This window comes from Hirundo rustica, chromosome 7, assembly GCF_015227805.2.
Source record: "Hirundo rustica isolate bHirRus1 chromosome 7, bHirRus1.pri.v3, whole genome shotgun sequence".
NCBI lineage: Eukaryota > Metazoa > Chordata > Aves > Passeriformes > Hirundinidae > Hirundo > Hirundo rustica.
The window spans coordinates 14,182,863-14,203,176 of record NC_053456.1 but is presented as its reverse complement, the minus strand read 5'-3'; the positions used below and the strand labels follow the sequence as shown (position 1 = coordinate 14,203,176).

General features: G+C 39.8%; 1 protein-coding gene across 5 annotated transcripts in view; it reads right to left on the bottom strand.

Moving 5' to 3' along the window:
- XRCC5 (X-ray repair cross complementing 5) overlaps positions 1-20,314 on the bottom strand; it is a 54,549-nt gene that overhangs the window by 31,826 nt on the left and 2,409 nt on the right. For 2 of the 5 annotated variants that reach the window (XM_040069615.2, XM_040069614.1), the window contains 8 exons: positions 15,163-15,276; positions 14,454-14,637; positions 12,767-12,815; positions 11,122-11,244; positions 8,188-8,376; positions 5,046-5,160; positions 3,283-3,421; positions 1,087-1,199 (listed from right to left, as the gene is read on the bottom strand). In XM_040069615.2, the coding sequence (XP_039925549.1) occupies positions 1,087-1,199; positions 3,283-3,421; positions 5,046-5,160; positions 8,188-8,376; positions 11,122-11,244; positions 12,767-12,815; positions 14,454-14,637; positions 15,163-15,276 (1,026 nt within the window). Of the gene's footprint in view, positions 1-1,086; positions 1,200-3,282; positions 3,422-5,045; positions 5,161-8,187; positions 8,377-11,121; positions 11,245-12,766; positions 12,816-14,453; positions 14,638-15,162; positions 15,277-17,068; positions 17,177-17,627; positions 17,683-19,541; positions 19,646-20,314 lie in introns of those variants that run through there. The other 3 variants (XM_040069617.2, XM_040069613.2, XM_040069618.2) reach the window with 3 other exon arrangements.

The following is a 20,314-nucleotide window of genomic DNA, read 5'->3' as shown; positions in this document are numbered from 1 at the left end:
TGCTTCCTATCTCATTAGCATCTTTCCTTAATGGTAAAGGTGACGATGCCTTAGCCTTTATCAAGGGTTCTACTTTGTTCAGGCAGTGAGAGATTTCGAAGAGCAGGAGGGCTGGGAGCTGTCAGAACAGAACTGCCCTATGATTTCATTTCAGTTTTGACAGGTGAAGAGGACTGGGTGTTGATAACTCCAAGATGAGAAAAGTTTCAGTCACCCTGCACAATATCCTGGTGAAAAAAGTTGGGAAGCACCTTAAGATTCACAGCAATTACTTGGCACTCACATCTCTGCACTCTCTCCTCATGTGTCCTGCTTCAATAACAGTTTTGCTAAGCCTTTGCCTAAGGCTTTGCTAATACTTAAGTCCTTGATTTTCTGAAAGAACTCACCTTGTACTGGATAACTTTTATTAAGGTACTTGCTTAAAGTAAGTTTCTTAAAACCATTAGGGACAACAAATAGCAAAGCCAATACCACAAGTAGAGATAAGTGCATTACAAACACCAAGCATCTCATGGAAATATGGAGTTTTTGAACGATGCTACCTTTGCCTAAGTTCTAAGAAGCCCTCACTACATCTAAGTTTTGTCACAACAGAAAGAAGAGGCAACTCATGGTTCACGAAGTAATCCTTATGGAATTGAAAATGAATGGAGTCGGTTTCCAGGCTTGCTTTAACACATCTCTTTAATGTTGAGGGAGAAGCTTCTGTTAAGAAGCAGCTGTACTCTTGTCTGGACAAAGCCCAGAAAGGCTGCTGCCTGAGCTGAACAGAAGACAGACTAATAAAGTTTGTGAGATGAAATGAGACCACAATACCTCTGTCTCCACTTTGCGGAGATCTGCGTTCAGTGGTTCTGGCTTCATTTGAGAGTCCAATGGCCACATTTACGAGCTTCTCTCCTTCATGAGATCACATACTGCTTACATGTACTAGAGTCAGCTAGTAAGTCACCCCTGCATACCCGAGTGGAGACGTCCCATTCCCAATACTGAAACCCAATACAGAACACCATGACTTTACTGAATTCAAACCAAGATCAATTTCCTTGAATAACCCAGGAAGCTGAACATTCAGTACCGCACCTGAGAGGATTTCGTGAATCCCAAAACAGAAAAACACTTTCCTTCTGTTTTGTATCTCATTTGCTCTTCATCTTCCTTGGAAAAAGGAACTATATCACTCCCATACCGAAAACCTAGAGAACAAGAGAAGAGCATCTGGTAAGCATATGGGCCTACGATTTTAACACCGAAATTAGCTCTCTGAATATTTTAACAATGCGTTCATGCCCCACAGCTACGTTCCACACATGCTCATCAAATTACTTTCCCTGTTAGCAAAAAAAACCAAACACCCATAGACACATTTTGTACTTTGCGAACAGCAGTTGCACTCCTTGTACATCATTTTATGTAACACAAGTACCCTCAGAGAGCAGGAAAGAAAAGAAGGGAACATCATGCCTAACAAAGTTACGCTCACAGAATAGATTTAAGCAAATCAGAATAGATTTCAGCAAACAGACTGCAACACTCTCTGCAAACATAATACAAGCAACCTCAAACATACCACAAATCATAGCACACGAGGTGACACCAGAAGAGATTCAGAGAATAAAATGCACTAACAGTGGAAGCAAGGTACACAAGGGAAAACAAAAACACTGTTGTATGCAGAACTTTCTATGTATTTCTGTGTTTTACTTCCCATGCCATACCTTACAGGTCTACGTCCACAAAAAGCTGTACAGAAATTACAGGAAGCTGTAATTTCTCAGAGGTTATCATCTGCTCCAACTGCTTATTCTCCTATCTCAGCTTCCTAAATCCTCCCTGTAACGTCATCACTTTATTATACTGCCACAGACTAAGGATGATATCCTCAGGTGTGAAGAAAGCAGAAGGAACAGAGATAAACCCCAGGATGAAAAACGTATAAGCAGATACATTTTCCTACAAACTGAAAAGCAAACACACAGAGAGAATGAAAGACATTTCAGTATGGGTGCTGCAAGTACAAAACATTGTCTATTTATGACATTTCTCAAAAGATTCACAAAAGTCCAGGAGGGATCAGTAACTCTTTTAGCATTAGAAACATCACACCACTGACAGGGAAATCTTCTATCTCTTTTGTTCACATTGAACTGCTCACCACTTCTTTTTACTAGTATCCCACAACTACTTACTAACTTAAACAGTCAGAAGATTAGCTGAGAACAGTCCCAAATCCTTCAAAATGCATTCTCTGTAAGAAGTGGATATTTTTTACAAAGAGTTTTGAAGCTGTAAATCTTAACTAGACCATCTTTTAACCATCATTTCTGTTCAAAGAAAGGAAGGTTACATTGTCGTTGGGACTTTATCCGATACTGCTATGAAACAACTATGAATGCTAAAATTCAAATAGATTAAATAAAAAATACAGCTTATTCTAATTTTCAATTTATGTTATTCATTTTACAGCACTCTCTATAATGTTATCTGAATAGTTCTGCTCTTTATAGTTAATACACTCGCCCTACTTGCATGGAATTGAAATAGCAAAGGAAAGGAAAGAAACTGGTAACAAAATATATCTACACAATCACAAAAAATGAAACAGATTTGCTGAAATCCATTTTTAACAGTAAGTACACTATTTCCTGCTGTTTCTGGGGCCTGTAGTCTTCCAAGGAAATTAATCTGCTCAGAAAGAAGCTGCAGGTGATAAAAAGTATTTTGCATACCACTACTTCAGATTGATCTCGTTACAGTACAGCAAAGCTACTACTCTTGAACACTAAACCTCCCTTTGAAGGCTTCATCTTTCCAAGTGCAGAATAACTAGAGCAGTTGCTCATCTACAGAAAGGCAGCACTATGAAAGCATTCATGTTATCAGTACAACTGAAGATCTAAAAATGGAATAGTGGTAGCAGAACTACTCACTACAGAACTGAGGTATGGCCTTCCACAGTGTCTAGTTCAGAAAGCTGTAGTGTCTTCCAAGTTCCATCTGTTGTTATTATTATTATTATTGTTGTTGTTAGTCCTATTATTATTACTATTGTAATTATTAATCCTATTATTATTCATTCATACTACTGGCAAAGTAAGATTTTTTTAAATATGTGAAAATAAAGCCTCATGTAACAGTCCCTGTGTTCCACCAGCCTACAGAGCTTACAGTCTAAGATCACAGCTAGGCAAGGTATAAAACTAAGAGGCCCTTAGGTGACCTAAGAGTCCAAGCCATTAACTTTCCTCTGTTTTCATCGAGCACATAAAGGTGCCGTACCTTGAATTGTATCATCTTTCTGAACCTCTGTCTCATCATCATCATTCAAGCAGTAAACAGTTTCTTTTCGCACATCTTCTTTTCTGAGGGTTTTTGCATCCACAATTGCCCAAAGTTTTTTCACCCTCTCTTCTGTGACCTTGGTACCAGAATTCAAAGAAAAGGAATGTTTAACATTTCAGTGGGATCCAGAGCACTTACCAGAACACACAAAAAATCCTTAGCCTGAGTGCTGCATTGTTTTGCCAATAAAAAACTAATAAAGACAGTGTCAAATAATGCATCCCTGGCTGCCACCACAGTGCTTTCAGCTCTGCTTCATCTGTATGAGACCTAACACATGAACTGTAGCATACTGAGAGCATACTTGTCCTGGTTATTCATTAAACCTGCAGGTTAAGCCATTTGGGGAAGTCTTTGAGTCACAGGATACCATGTAACTTGCTTGCCATGCAACTTACTACCTCCAACTGTACAAATACTTTTGACAAAACATTAAGGAATATGTTAAAGATACAGTAAGACTCAATATTAACTCAGCCTCCTTGGCCAAGTTTTCCATCAAGCTTACTACACTAGAGGATAAAAATACCTTATATAACTGCAACTTCCCCAAAAGGCAAAAAGAACCCAGTTGCATTATGGGACTTGGGAGGGAAAGAAGGAATACGTATTTACAATGAGTGAATGTTTCCCAACTACAGAGAAATAAAACAGCCTTCTTTTCTCTATGCTTAAGTGAAATTGATGGTATAGTTAGTACATGAGGAGAAAAATGTAGAGCCGAGCAGAAAACAGTAAAGACAGAATAGATTATGTCAGTATGACTGCTTTATGACCTCAGGCCAGTCACTCAGTACATGTTGCTTATTCTTCCAAACTTACTTTACTTTGTGTGTAAATATCTTTGGGAGGGGACTCTTTCTGTCTATTTGCACCAGTCTACCACAATAGTCTAATTAAAAAAAAAAATATTAATAACCACAAATAGAAAGCTGATGTCTTTCAAGGCTAGTATACCCAGCTCACAGAATTCACATATATTTCATCTTCATAATAACAGACTCAGTCTTGTGTTGAAATAACAAACTAGTTAATCTCCATCTCACCAGATCCATCAATACTGCCACACTACACAGTTACCCAATTAATTATTCTACAACTAGAAATTTGCACATTTTCTGCCTTTAAATAACTTACTTTTTCCTAGCACTGATTAAAGGAACCATATAAAACCAAAAGAAACAGACTGGGACCAAGCTCTGCCAAACAGTACAAACAAGCTGAAAAAACCAGACCTTTTATTCCAAGTCTGAAATAACAACAGATGTGATTTGAAACAATGGCTGGTAAAACATTTACACCCACCATTTTACACACACATATCCAAAATTCCTCTCATGCCTAGGACTTAAGAAGTATATATTAGTCTCACACATCACTGATGCTGAATGTAAACCTTCAATCACAGCATTCTTAATCAGGGTCATCAACTTCAATACCATTAAGTGCCAGAGTAGACAACAATTTCTCCCATTTCTGTGGCTTATGAACTTTAATTATTTAACATGTACGGTGAAGTTAAAGTTGCTGTGGGAACCACAATTTTAGATGCACTGGCTTCTAACCAAATAAAAATGTCTATCATAATTATTTGGAAGTTGTTTTCTCTTTATTTTCTTAGCTTTAAGGAAAAAAAACCCATTCAGTCGCACCTAATTTCCTGCAAAATTACATTGAAACACATGATTTTATACACTTACTGATTTGTAGGCCACAATCCTTATAGACAAATCAGGACCAATGGTGAGCTGGCAGGGCCAAGGCATAGGCTTTCTTTCCATTTTCTTAAACATTGAAAGACGTTCCAGGCTCTCTCTAAATGAAGGAATCAGGAAAAAGCAATGAACTCTGGTGAACTCTAATAATGCATTATAGACAACACACTCTCCTTAGGGAAATGCAGGAGTCCAAACTGTTTCGGCTTAGATTTCATAAAGCAAATCAACTGTATCAATAATCTTATCATTACCCATTGTCAGAAAAGAGAATGAATAATAGAGCAGATTATCCCCATCTTGAGCCTTTATGACGGTGTGACATTAGGGCTTAAAGGCCCTGTGTTAAGTCTAGTGATAAAACTACACAATTGCTTCTTAGGCATTTTCCATTTATCTGCGCTCACCCAATTAGGGCATGGAGCAAGTTGAACACTCCAAATTAGAAAAGGCTAAGTGGTAAAATGCTTTCTATAGCGAAGCTGAAAAAATAAAGAATCCAGTTTCAACTAACAGGATTTTGTTTATGGTAGAAATTAACTTTTGACACTTTTTTTTAATACAGTACTAGTGAACTCATTAATTTAAATGACTTCAACTACTTCTAGCCTAAACAGCAGATATACAAGTTCAAAAAAAACACAAAAAAAAGGAACTGTAATGAGTTTAAAAAGTGTAAACTTAATTGCACAACTTTTAGCAATGGAGTCCCAAATTAACAGTTCACAGTAATTTATAATATATCATTGTGAATTCAAAGAGGTTTGCACCCCCCCAAACAGCTTTCAGCTGTTTTCATATTGGCTATTTGGCTGTAAAATTCCAACACAGAGAAAGCTCTCAATTTCTTTTTTTTTTTCATTGCATGATAAAGCAAAGATAAAACAAAGTTGAACTCTTTTTTTTTCACATTATGATAAAACCTGGAATCTACCACTCTCTTGGTTAATGCACTTGTCTGGCAGAAATCAAGATCAGCTCCTAAAAAAATCAGCGGAGAATTCAACTCGGCATTCTACTTTTCAGGTTTTCTAACATGAACAGGTTTTTTGTTTTTTTAATTCTAAAAGCACAATGAAAGGCAAAAATGCACTGGGATTTTTATATGTGATAAACATCGAATATCCTTTTTAGCTTTTTTTTCCCTTAGGGAAAGGAAGGGAAGATTTTATTTTTTCTAGCAATAGAGACAGTAATATAAGATTTTAAAAAAGGACATGGTACTACATCATTAGGAGTGCTGCAACACATACATCCAGGGATGTGTACAAAAATCAAATACATAAGTGCCAAATACCTAAAAATGTAATTCTAGTTTAATTTATTATCTCTATCCCTTCTTACGTTCACAGAAGAAAAATGCTGCCTGTTATCAAAGATGGCCCAGCCAATAAAACCCTTGCCAATATACATTTTAGCTTGTATTTTATGAAAACAGCCTTTCTCCTCTGCTCTGCAATCCCTTCCCCCAAAACCCAGAGGCAGCAGAAGTAATTCCAGTCTACTAGGTCGAGTATCATAACCTTAAAAAACACAACAAAATCTCCTCACTCACTTTCCTGGCATGGCTAATTTATTTTAACAAGAGTTGAAATATTTTTACCAACAGGAATAATGAAGCTAGGAAAATGGAGAGTGTATCTGCGTCAGCCAATTATCGTGACAGATTTGCAGAGCTGACTTCTTAAAGCTTGATAAGCAACTTAATTGCATCTAAAACATCACATAGTCTTAAACAACTTTTCCAACTAAAGCTTTAATCTACTAGCCAAATGCCTATTTATCCAGAGATTTTGGATTTCCCCTGAAAGTATGGCACAAAGACAGCTTGTAGAGTAGCAAGTGTCTGTGATTAAAAAAAAAAGTATAAAAAGGCCAAGCCACATGATAGGTTCATGCATATGGATTATCCTAAAGGATAAATGGGCCAGGAAAGATTCTGCTTTTCTGTGCAGCCTTTGAAGCAGTGATAAAGCCTGCTTTTTTCCAGAGACTCAGAATGCTCTGTTGACTAGTACAGAACACAGACACAGTGACACGTCTCTCTTCCCTAACGCACAGCAATGCTCAAGGAGCAGCTTCTCTGGCTGCTGAGGTGCAAAGCTGACCAGCTGAGCTGGGGTAGGGAAGGAAATCCCACAATTAAATTGATGAATTGCAGCATACAAACCTACAGGGACAACCCTCATCTAAAAATTACCTTTGATAATGACATTACAGCCATGGTCTGCTAAGCTTCCTGAAAACCACACTGTCTAAAAGATCACTTTTCATAACTGTAGAACAGAACTACTGAGGCAGTAACATCAGACTATGATAAGGCACATAAGTGCATTTTGGCCTGTTTCCCAACTGAGACAATGCCTACGTAGAAAAGTCTTGGATATATCATTAGCTACAGTTTTTCAGAGATACAAATAAGTTTTTATTCTTTCATTGGGGAAACAAGAAGCGAAAAATTGTATTTCAATTCTTGCATTCCTAATGCAAGAAAAAAAGAAAAATAAAAAAAGTATATTGTTTGTCACAGTGGCTTGGTAGACTGCGATTAAAGAGCAGGATTCAACAAATACACTTACTCAAAGAATTCGTGGGAGTTTATCAAACTAGTGAGCTTAAAGAAGCCTGCAACCAAGGAACAAAGGCTCCCAATAAATGCAGATGTTCAAGCTGCTCTATTCCACAAATTCCATCTCTTTCTAAAACATGTTTTTGAAATGACATTTACAGAAATGTTCCCTCCAAATCCTCCAACACTAAAGACGGAAGAAAACTGATCTGTTTTTTAAATACGGATATAGAAAATTAATTTTCTGAAATCTCTAAGCTCTTCTATTTATTCTAAAGCCACTGAAGAAGCTGTATGAAAGGGACTGAGGGTACAACAAATCATAAAATTCACTGACTTCAATGAAACTGTAACATAACTGATTACTTAACTTCATCTTTTGGAGAAGAAATCAGAAAGTATATCTATAGTATATATAGTATATCTATAGTATATACAAATCATAAAATTCACTGACTTCAATGAAACTGTAACATAACTGATTACTTAACTTCATCTTTTGGAGAAGAAATCAGAAAGTATATCTATAGTACAATAACCAAGTTTAGCTAAACTCACCTGAAAGTATAAATTTCTTCCAGTCCTCCTTCTTCATCCAAAGTATACATGAGTTTCTTCACCACATCAATACCTTGCTTTTGTTGTTCAGTTAAACCCTTTATTGGAAAAGAGTTTCTGTTCATATGAGCAGGTACACTGGCACTTGCAGCTCCACTTTCATCCTCAGCACTCACTGGAAATGGCAGACTAAGAACAAAAGAAGAAGCAGTTAGTTTGATAAGTTTTCTTCCTTATTAAAATAACCAATCAAAACAAAGATGTTCTCAGGATCAACTACTTCTATCTAGCTGCAGACAGATGTACAAAGAGCCACAGGACCTGTAAAACAAATCAAGCAGTATTTCAAGTCTACTTGGCATTGGTAATGTCTTGACCAGAGTGATGCACCAGTTCTGGGTATCGAGCATCAATGAAGACATCCATGTACAGGAACAGATTAGACAGTAAAGTCGGTCCTGATTAGAAAACAAGATCCATTAAAAAGATTGAACAAAATAAAGCCTGTAGAGAAGGGAATTAGAGGGCAAGACAGCCTGAAATACAAAAAGCTGTCGCAGAGAGGAAGGAAACAATCAATTCTTTGTATTCTGCCTGCACTCCAATCACATCATGGAGTCAGGTCAGATAGTCAAAAACCTGATAAAGGCATTTCAAACCATAATCTCTAAAACCAACTGCCTGAGGAGAGAGAAAAGTCTCCATCACTGCAAATCTTTATCAGAAGGTTAGACAAACACTGCTCAGCAATGACAGACATACATCTGACTCAGTCTGAAGTAGAGGATTACTCTGGACGACTTGTTAAAGGCTGTTCCAGGCCTGTGACTCTGTATCAGCTCCAAATGCCAGCAAGCAGGACATTCTCTGCAGCAGAGCTATTAGGTATTTCTGGAACAAATGTTACTCTTTGAGATTTTAATAGCTTACAACACTGGGTGAATTTCTGACTGAAGATGACACATTTTTCCTGCACTTCATGAATCAGATTTTAAAATTTAGCCAGAGGTTATAGATAAAATGATTTTGCTGCTCTTCAAAATATAGGAGAATGTTAACTAAGCATTACAAACACAGTAGAGAAAGATGTGTAAGATCCTTAACCCTGTGCCTCTGAAAACACCTGCAGATTTTTCAGGTCTTTCATCTGATCCAATTTTGAATGAACCACATGATACCTTTTACCACATTTCTACAAAGTGAAATAACTTTAGCATTGTATTATGTTTTTTTAAAAGCAGCCTACACATCTCTACCATACTTTCACCTCATTAGTCCTCACTAAACTCAACCATGAAGCAACACATAATAAGCAGAGTTAACACAATGCACAACAGTGCCACATACAGCAAAATTAAAGACCAAGCTTTAACAAAGTGTTTGGTACCTTTTTAGGAAGCAGATTCCACTGATAAAATATAGAAGCTGCATTTTTAAGCTGAGATGGCAACATCAGAAAGCTTCAAACCTCTGACAGGTAAAAGTTAGGCTACGTTCACTATACCATGCCCAGAGACTACTGTGATGAGAAGTACATAACAGCCAACACTACACAGTGCTCAGCATGTGCTTGGCACCTGGAAACAGGGAGGAAAATCAACTATCTGCTGCAACTTACAACCTGATCTATGAACAGGGCATAAGGGATGGAAGCATAGGTTGTAACAAAGGGCTTAGCAAGAAACTATTTTTAAACAAGCATTTTACATTCGTACAAGTAAAAAACAAATAACCATTTGCTCCTCTGGCTGAGAGACAGGGTGCAAACCTGCAGCCATTGCTGTAACAGCAATATTTCCTTTGTGCTTCATAGACAAGGGAGCAGCAGCTGAATGCCAGGGCTCCAAAAGATGTATTCTGACTGGCAGAGGTTACTCAGATTCATGGTGTTGCACCTCTACTGACTTCAGTGCCAGCAACTACTCAAATACGCCAGGAGGGGCATGTCACATTGGAAGCATAACTGCTTTTGCTGTATAGACAGAACCTGACATTTTTGCATCCAGCCTCTCCTAAGCAAAGGCAAAGATTTTTTGGTAGAGAATCAGACCATGATTTTCAGTCACATTTTCCTACCTAACCCCTCTTTTATCTTCCAGATGAGCTGGCAAATGGCTTAAATGAATTCCTTTTTAAGTTCACAACATTGTTCCTTACAGAATGCTGGATCTAGGTAAAAGTACATGGTTGGAAGAAAAACTAGGGCTTTAATTTTCTTCTGTGAAAGTATTTATTATAAATAGGCACATAAATCTTTTTAAATAAACTCTTTGCTTTTAAATAAACTCTTTTAGAAGGCTCACAGTTTCCAGTTGCCATCACGTGCAACAGCTAATACAGACCTTAAAACCACCATTGATTATTTGGATCGATGCCTGTATCTACAGCATGACAATCAAGGGATTCCTGTTCTAACACTTAAGACATTGTTTCCATTTTCCAAGCCCATCATTGTGAATATAACCTTTCTCCAGACCAGCTCCTCTACTGACACCAGAATCAAGCTATTAATATATGCAACAATACCTCATTATTTCTACCCAGTAACGTCCTTACCTAAAAGCATCTAGGCTGTTGCTGTGACTAAACCACTGTTTCTGAGACTATTTTTGGCCTATTGTTTCCTAATTCTCTGCTTATATTGTTCTTTTGTCTCCCATTTCAGACTTTGGCTCTAAGCTACAAGCTTAGAGAAGAAGAAATCATCATAACATTTATTTGCACATTATTTAACCAAGGGGACTTGGCTCATTACTGGAATTCAAGGTAAGTGTAAACTGATAGAAGTACTTACAATAATTATATTTCTTACTGGTACACCTCTAAAGAAGTCATACACCAGCAGATCACCAGCTATTTCAAAATAATTATTAAGAAAGAATAATTTCCCTTTAAAAAAATGGCATAATATGTAACTAACATTTTCATACTTACAAAAACTGAAGTGAAGTTTCTGTTTTCTTCAAGTTAGCAATGATAATTCCCAGCTGATCCTCACTGACAGGACTACAAAGGTCTGTAAACAGCTCAATGTGTCTCTTCTCAAATTTCTTTCCTCTTAAAATAGAGAAAAACATTTACATATATTGAAAATATTATAAAGCAATTTTTAAATTATTTCCTTACAAAATAATAACAAAAGAAATACATTTGTAACTACTTTTACCAAAGAAATATATGCGTAAAGTGAAAGAAAGCAAATAAACCTACTTGGTAGAAGTTGTTTTATCACAGGTTATATTATTTATCCTAAGTGTTTATGATTCCCCTTTCTCCCTCCTACCCTAAAATTGAGGACTCTAGCCCTGTGACTGTATAAATCACTAACTACATCTAAATGAATGGAATTCTGCCAATTTCCACCAATGTGGATAAAATGGTAATACAATATGTTAGGCTGTTTATGGATTACACTGGTTATTTCCTTTGCAGCTGTAAGTCTGTTCTGAAAATGTATTTTAAATTGCTGTTGCTGGTGGGAGTTCCATTTCAGTAATCTAATTCAGTAGATTTATCAGAGAAGATGGACTTTCAAGACTACTTAATATACTAAGAAGTAGTAACAGTACAGATCAGGAGGGTTGGCCAATGACAGAACAAAATTCAGTTGAATTGGTGCAGTTTTGATCAGGATAATCAAACATAAGAGTGATTTTCTTAAGTTTTTACCCCATAGTATTTCTCAAATGAAGGAAAACTCCGTATCAAAGGGGTTGGTGTATAAAGGCTACAATAAAACCCAGTGCTCCATAGCTGTCCAAGACTATAACACCATAAATATGGTCATTTTAATTCACAACTCAGTTTTAAGCATTAAATGGATACAGCTTTCCACACTGATTAGACTTTATTCAAGAAAATACCAACTACATCACCAAGTCTAGTCTTCTGCACTGGCAATTAGATCATTACAACCTTTTTAGAAACCTGTTCAAGCTCTGGTTTGAGAGGAAGTGCAGTTACCTTCCTTTCCCTGCACCACTAGTTCACAGTGTTAGAAACACCTTGCCAGCCTAAGTACATTCACTGACAACTCTGTAACACTGATGTCAACATTTTTTCTCAGCTTAGAGAGTGTTTTTTCCTACTGCACCTTTATTTCCCACAGCCTGCATATTTACAAACAGCCACTTCACCTCCAACAGTCTCTAAATTTCTAGGCTGAACAAATTCCCCTTTCTAGTTTTGTTTTCTTTTTTTTTTCTAAAATGTGCCATCACATTTAAATTCAGTATCCATTTTCTAAGCATTTTAACATCCAAATTAACACTTTTTGAAAGCAGAACACAAGGAATGTGACAGAAAGGGACGGCTTTTATGCTTTCTATAATGGCATTAATACTCTCATGGTTCTACTACAGAATTGCCAGTTGCCATAGAAAGCTCTCCAATTGTCTGGAGAAGTCAGATGTCTCACAAGGATTCTTTGGAGGCAAACTTCTGTAGTGTGCTGTTTATCGTTGTTTGTTTTAAGAAAGTATTTCCCATGTTTATGCATACTGGAAATATAGGACTGACAAGAATACAGATCAGTGCAAAGTCAGACACATCTGTGCAACACGTCAGGTTACATACTCACATTGTTTGCTTCTGAAGCAAGTCCATGCACACAATAACAGCATCCAAAACTAAGCAAAATTAAGAAAAATCTCAGAATATGAATGAAGTAATGAAAAGTGGTTTTCATACAAAGTCTTCCCTCCCTCTCAAAGACTGACAAACATGCATTTTAGTTAAGAAATACTCTTTCAAGATAAATAAATTTCAAATAACTAATGTGCAAGAGGTTCCTATATAACCTGTGTGTACTGTGATCTTGTGCCTGCCCTACTTACCCAATGGAACACTAAAAAGACTACTTCAGATCCCAGCCTCTCAACTGTCAATGAGAGGCTCGAGTCCAATGAAGAGTTAATCTAACCTTTAGAATGTTACTCTGAATCCATCAACAAAATTTCAATATATATCACTTTCTCATGCAACTTGTCCTTCAAAGCACCTGCATCTGACAATCTCTTAGTTTCTTTCTCATCACAATGTCCATTGGGAATGTATGAGCCAGCTGACTAGCTGCACACTCCTCTCAAACAGCCCTGACTGCCTGGATAGAGTGCACAGCAATCATTTTATGGCCAGGAAATTGAAGTGTATGTAAATGAAACACATGAAGGAACACTATATAGATCACCCTTTAAAACTCTTCACCTTATTTGTAACTAAGAGAACACATTCAAACACGAATGGCATTCAAACCAAGAGTGTTATTTGGCAATGTTAGAAAGACTTTAAAAATAAATCAATCTGATAAACCTCTGTTCTGCTTTCTCTGGGGTACAGCTAGTTTTCTTCACAGTAGCTGGCATAGGGCTGTGTCTTGAAATTGTGCTGAAAGCAGTGATGATAATACAGGGATGTTGTAGTTGTTGGTGAGCTGTGCTTGCACGGAGTCAAGGCCTTTTCTGGTTCTGGTACCACCCTGCCAGTGAGGAGGCTGGAGGGGGCACAGGAAGCTAGGAGGAGACACAGCAGGGACAGCTGGTCCAATGGGATACCCCACACCATCTGGCATCACACTCAACATGTAAAGCTAGGAGAAAGAAGGAGGAAGGGGGGATACTCAGAGTTCTGGTGTTGGTCTTCTTAGGTAATTGTTAAGTCTGATGGAGCCCTGCTCTCCTGGAGATGACTGAACACCTGCCTGCCCATGGAAGCAGTGTTTTGCTCTGCTTGTGTGCACAGCTTTTAACTTCCCTATTAACCTGTCTTTATCTCAACCCATGAGTTTTCTCCCTTTTACCCTTTCCATTCTCTCCCCATCCAACTGGTGAGGGAATGAGCAAGTAGCTGTGTGAGGCTGAGTTGCCAGCTGGGCTTAAACCACAACAGTCTGGTTTCTGGTACTTCTGCTGACTTATTTCATAAACAACACTCTTATTAAAAAGCATAAACCAAGTTCTGTAATGCTATTTAAAAAAAAACCCCATGCCTTACTTGAGGCCTAAAATTATATTACTATCTTTGTTCTCTTTAATTAACAGAATACTTCATAAAAGCAATGATTTCTTTTAAGGCCAAGGCTACATCTGTTAGCTTAAAACAACGTCAAAAAGCAGCTAAATCTGCTTTTGGACAAACTTACAACCACAAATTGGCTCAATTCTGATAGTAGTTAAAACTTGGGAGGCTGAGCCCAATTTCACAACATTGACTTCCTGTCTCCTACATAGCTGAATCAGTTCAAGAAGCGCTCTGCAGCAAAAGGATACAGTCTGCTTGTTTGGAGCCTGCTTTAATCACATCTTGAATGTCTTCCAGCAGATCAAAATCTGGCAGCATTAGTGACCGATGTACAGTAATGTTTTGGTATTGATCCTCACTGGCAAGGCCATTGCTAGTGCCATTAGTGCCAAACAAAACTACAGCAATTTCATCTTTACTCTCAGCAAAAACCTGCAGATACAGAGAACACAAAAGAGGCATAAAAACACAGGTAGATTCATACACAACTATGTTAGGCAGATTACAGCAGGCTGAACTCATTTTGAAACATCAGTTACAATGGATTTACTTTTTTTACTTATTCAGTGCTATCCTCTAAAAATGTAATCTTACAGCGAGTTCCCAAAGTTAGATATAATTAAACTAATAAATTGACAAGAGGCTGTCTGAGATAAAACAAATAAAACTGGCAGATTCAGTCCTCAAAATAAGTCTTCTATTAAGTGTTGAAATATTTTAGAGAAAGAGAAAAGCACTTTTTTTCCCTAAGTCTCTACTGCCCTGAAGTGTGACCACCCAACTATCACATCCCATGCAAAAAAATACAGCTGAAACAAAGAGCACTGTCACTCCTGCATAAACAGAGACTAATTCTCACTCAGTCCTCATTTATTTCAATTATTAGTAAACAAGGAAAATGTTTCACAGATATAATTGTTTCCCCTCCCTTTTCAACACCTATGAAGTCACACACACCTGTCGCTGCACAAACTTGGTCATAATCTTCTTGGCTTGGTCAAGTGAAGACTCTTCACCAGGGGAAGAACTGCTCATTGTAAGGCCCACATCCAGGCACAGCACTACTGCCACCTGGAAAGAATGAGTGAGAATAAAAAATAAAATACAAGCATAATTGCTTAAAAGGGTGCATACAAAACCTAAAAATCAAACTACATTACAAGTGGTTTCTTTTACAGTAACTGTTAATAAGAGACAATGGTGGGAGACAGAACTGATCTAATTACACCGAAAAGAAAATAATTTAATCCTGTACCATCTTCCAGACATGTCAGTGGAAAATACAAAAAAATCCCATGTTACACAATAAGCAGTAAAGAGCATGCAATCGGTATACAATCCCATGAATTCATTAGGGATTTAAAAGCTTTTCTGCACTAGGAAATTAAACAGATATTTTAGTTGACAATTGCAAGGATGCGTTCCAATTTCAATTTAGAGGCTTAAATCCCTCAAGTTAGTCTGTTTTTGCATTTCTGACTACTTCTTTAACTGATCTATCCAAAATACTGCCCAAATCTGCCCAAGAATTGGTTTATACAATAGATTTAAATAAAATTGTTTCTTGCAATTTCTCCTTTGACTCCAAGTTTCTCTAAAGTTTTTCACAGACTCCCCTTATCAAGATAAGGAGTCTGTCTTAATCATCCAGATGAATGTAGTTGCAAGAGGAATTCAGCAAAATGAGGTCCTGCACATCCAAGGCTAGATCAAATTTATTCTCATGGATTAAACCAAAGCTCCCTAAATATACATCAAAACCTTGCTTGATGGGGTGCCAGTAGATTAAATTACAATGCCGGAAAAAAATAGTATGCCAGAATACAGGAAAGTCCTGTATCACCTAGACTGGAGCCAGCTGACTTACTTTAAAATACAAAATATATCCAATTCCAGAAGAAATTAAGTCAACAAAAGGATGCAGTCAATAATTCTAAGTATGTCAAATGACACAGGATGTAGAATCTGCTTTTGCAAAGCAAAATGGATGAACAGAAAGAAAAGGTGTTGGTCTAGGTTGGTCTAGGTTCTACATACGGCCTTACAAGCAACTCCAAGTACCTTTTCAAAGACCAGCTGAAAGAACCTGATCCTTTTTGTCACCTAAATACAGAAGTTTCAAAACCAAGTTAAGAATAACTTGCCCAAATCAACAGTCTAATGCTCTGCATTAGCAGCTCTCAAGCTATTTTCCTACCCTCCTTCTTCTCCCAGAATATATTGCGCACCTTCCCTGCCATTTTAATAAGCACTGGTTTACTCCCCTGCATCATATAAGGAGAGGAAGAGACAAAGAAAGAAGGAAGGCTGAGCAGCAGAGCTCCACAAGTTGTCCAGCAGGTCTCAGTCTCAGCACTCTCCTCCTCACCCTGCCTTCACCAGTGCCTTGCCTGGGAGCTGGGAATGAGTGTCTGGGTCAGCCAGGTCTACAGAAGCTTGGAGTGGAACAGAGGCAGTAACCAAGACATTTTCACAAGAGCCCTGTCAGTGCCAACCTCCTGCCTGAGAAATCACTCCAGCCACAGCAGCAGCTGCAGAACCTCCTCGGCTTGGTGCTGTGCTCCCTAAAAACACACAATGGCTGGCAGTCAAATCCATCCTGTTGTCCAATAGGGGTAAAATTCTCTTCACAGATGGCAGGATGAGAACAGATAAGTCAAGGAAGTGCAGGAGTGAAGAGCTGCTGTTCTGCTTACAAAGCACATGAGCAAGTGTCAAGTGCCAACACGCTCTTCTGGAAGGCAGCAAACCCAGGCTGGGTGCCCATTCAGGCATGTGGAATCCTCCTTCAGGAAGAGGGCAGCTCTTTTGGTAACCCTCCTCCATGCTCTCTCCAGCTGTTATTAACCTCTGGGCATCTCACCTGAGCACCCTGAGCTGCTGCTGTCAGGTGCAGGCTCCTATGCGACACCTTCCCGATGCTCCGCGCGTGTGACCGCAGGACAGCACTGCCACACCTGAGCTAAATCAACCTGCTCTGCTCAAGTACTGATAAGGGCGATAGGGAACAAGCCTGCCTTTATCTCTGACCTCTCGGTGCTGACATAGCTGTAATAAACCAAAGAGAGAGATGGCTAAGGCAGCACAGATAAAGCTGCGTTTAACAGACTTAGCTAAACTGCCCTCTATCACAAGAGACCTTAACACAGCTTTCACCAACAAGTTTCCTTAAACGCACCACACATACAAACTGCATTTTCAACTGCTCAAAACCAGTTCTACCATTATTCCAGCAAGAGCAACGGCAGTCACTGCTACGGGAGCCGCGCTGTGCCCTAAAGCAGGAACGCGGATTCCCTCTGAGCTAGGCGGCTTTGCACCGGCAGCGGCTCAGCGACGAGCACGGGGAGGGGCTACCCGGTGCCAGGGATGGGTGCACGCGTGTTCCCGGAGCCGGCGGGACCCCCGGCCCCCGCCCTCACCTTGCCGCCGGGCGCCATGGCGCTGGTGCCGGGACGCGGTGCGCCGCGCTCAGTGCTCCGCCGCCGCCGCCCGCCCCCGTCCCCCCGGAACACCGCGGCGGCGCCTGGCGTTCCGCGGCGGGGGCAGCGCCGCCTAGCGGCGGGCGGGGGCTCGGGCAGTGTCCCGGTTCGGGACAGGCTGAGGGGGAGCGGAGCTCGGTGCGGCCGGGCTGTGCGAGAGGGAAAGGACCTGTCGGGTTCCTTCTCCTCAGGGCTCCTCCCAGCGCTCCCTCAAAGTGCCACACCTCGCAGGCGTGGCTGGCGTTTTGGCCATAATGTGAGCGGAGCGTAGCCACAAGGACGAGGCCGAGGTGGATGGAGTGGGGTCCCTGAGGAGAGGCGGTGGCAGGGCGTCAGAGGCTCTTCTGCCCTGTCCTGTCGTGTCCTAGAGCACCTCCCGGTTCCTCCATCCCTCACCCATCGTGATGTAAGCTCGGCTGTCAGCCCAGCCCCACACAGCCGCTCGCCTATCCCCCACCAGCAGCACTGGGGAGACAATCAGAAGGGTTAAAGCTGGAAAATTCGTGGGTTGAGATAACGACGGTTTAATAAGAAAAAGCAAGAGCCATGCACACAAGCAAAGGAAGCCAAGGCATTAATTCACTGCTTCCCCAGGGCAGGCAGGTGTTCAGCCATCTCCAGGAGAGCAGGGCCCCATCACGTGTAATGGTGGCTTGAGAAGACAAACTCCATCACTCCAAATATCCCCCGCTTCCTTCTCCTCCTCTCCCCTTTAAATACTGTGATGATATATGGTCCGGAATATCCCTTTGGTCAGCTGGGATCACCTGTACCAACCGTGTCACCCCCAACTCTCTAGCCAATGTGGCCATACAAAAAGCAGAAAAGGCCTTGGTCTGTAAGGCCTGCTCAGCAATAACAAAAATACCTCTATATTATGAACCCTGTGTTCAGCAAAAAGCCCAAACACATCCCCATACCAACTGTTGTGGAGAAAATTAACTCTATCCCAGCCAAACCAAGCACATCTCCCCAGGGCTCTCCAGCCTCCTCTTCATGTTACCCCAGAGTCTCCCAGGACACAGCTTGCTGGGGAGCAGCCATTCCCCTTCATCACTAGGACAGGGATTTCAGCTGTTTGAATCATCCCAAAAAGTTGCATTCTGCCCATGAATCACCACTGGATCAGGATTGTTTCAATAACACAGGTACAACACTAGCTTTCTCCCACCATTAACAACAGAGAGAATTTCTGAACCGCATTATTTCCAGGTTGTTTGATCAAACTGGAACCCACTGATTTTAAGAAGTCTTAGTAAAACAGACCTGCTATATAAGGTCTGTCTATGTGCCCACTGGCTATTAAATCATTAGAGATGTATGAGAATGGCAAGTACTTCATCAGGTATTGAGTACTTCTTTTTCTGCATTACCTTCCCTGCATCCTTTGATGATATCACTGCCAGTGTCTTCCACTTCTAGGTATATCTCAAAACCCACATATTATCTATAATTATTCTCAAAACAGAGTTCGAAGTGGTGGTACTAGTGTAGCTACAAAAGAGTAAATCTCACATGAACACTTCAAATATCTTGTACCAGAAGATGACCCTACCAACCCAAGTGTTTCCTTTTTATACTGAGTGATGTCTGAAGACAAAAAAAAAAACCACCAACCTTTCCCTCCTTACTACATTGCCATGCTTTGGGAATACTGGTAATTGAGAGATTCTCTCTTCAAAGCACTTTGCATATCAAAGGAACAGAACAGCTTGGCAATGTGACAAACATTTTAGGGAAAACCGGTAGACAAAAAACCCCAGTCAGCTACTGCCAGAGAAAATCTTGCATTGTCTTCCTGAATGTCTCTAAGGAGGTTTCAGATTAATCAGCCAAGGAAATCAAGCTGCTTACCATCATTATTATGATTCCTGATGTTATCTCAGTCCAAAAGCCCCCCCCTTGGGCTCACGACCAGGCAAACCCCACTCCAGCTGATTTCTAACATAGCTTGAATTCTAGGCACAAGACAAGAGATGTGCACACACAGGAGGGAAGAACAGAGAAATGAGAACTCATCAATTTCACCAGCAATAGCTTTTCACATACCAGCAGAAAAGCATTTTGCAAGGCATTATGATCAATGAACATTTTAATTTTTTGCTGGGGTTGGAAAGTAAAACCCCAGCCCTGACTGCTGGAACAGAATAATTGACATAAACTCCTTCTCTCTGAATCCTAGATTTGACAAGAAAGCTGAATCTCAGGCTTTGGTCCAAGCTCTTGCAGCTAGAGCTGTAATTGCAAGCATTACTCAGGGAAACCCAATTTGGGCCAGAACTGGGGACCTCTGATTGCAGGAGGTTTGTATGCCCAGCCCAGGCACCAGCATCCGATTTCCTTACAGAGTCTGAGTAAAACTAAAGACATCTCTACATCCTTCAGCTCTCAGTCTGATGTGAATGGGGGCTTTTAGCTCTCTGGCAAAAAAACACAAACAATAAACCAAATAATTTCTACTTCACACCTTCATGCTGCCAGCTTTCTTCAGGACTGTTTTGACCATTTAAAGGAAAACTGGCTAATCATTCCTGAAATAAATCTTAATCCACATTTCCTTTTTCCTTTGTGAGTCTGAACAGAGCTCTCTTATTGGTAATCATCAGTTCTGACTAATCAACTCTATC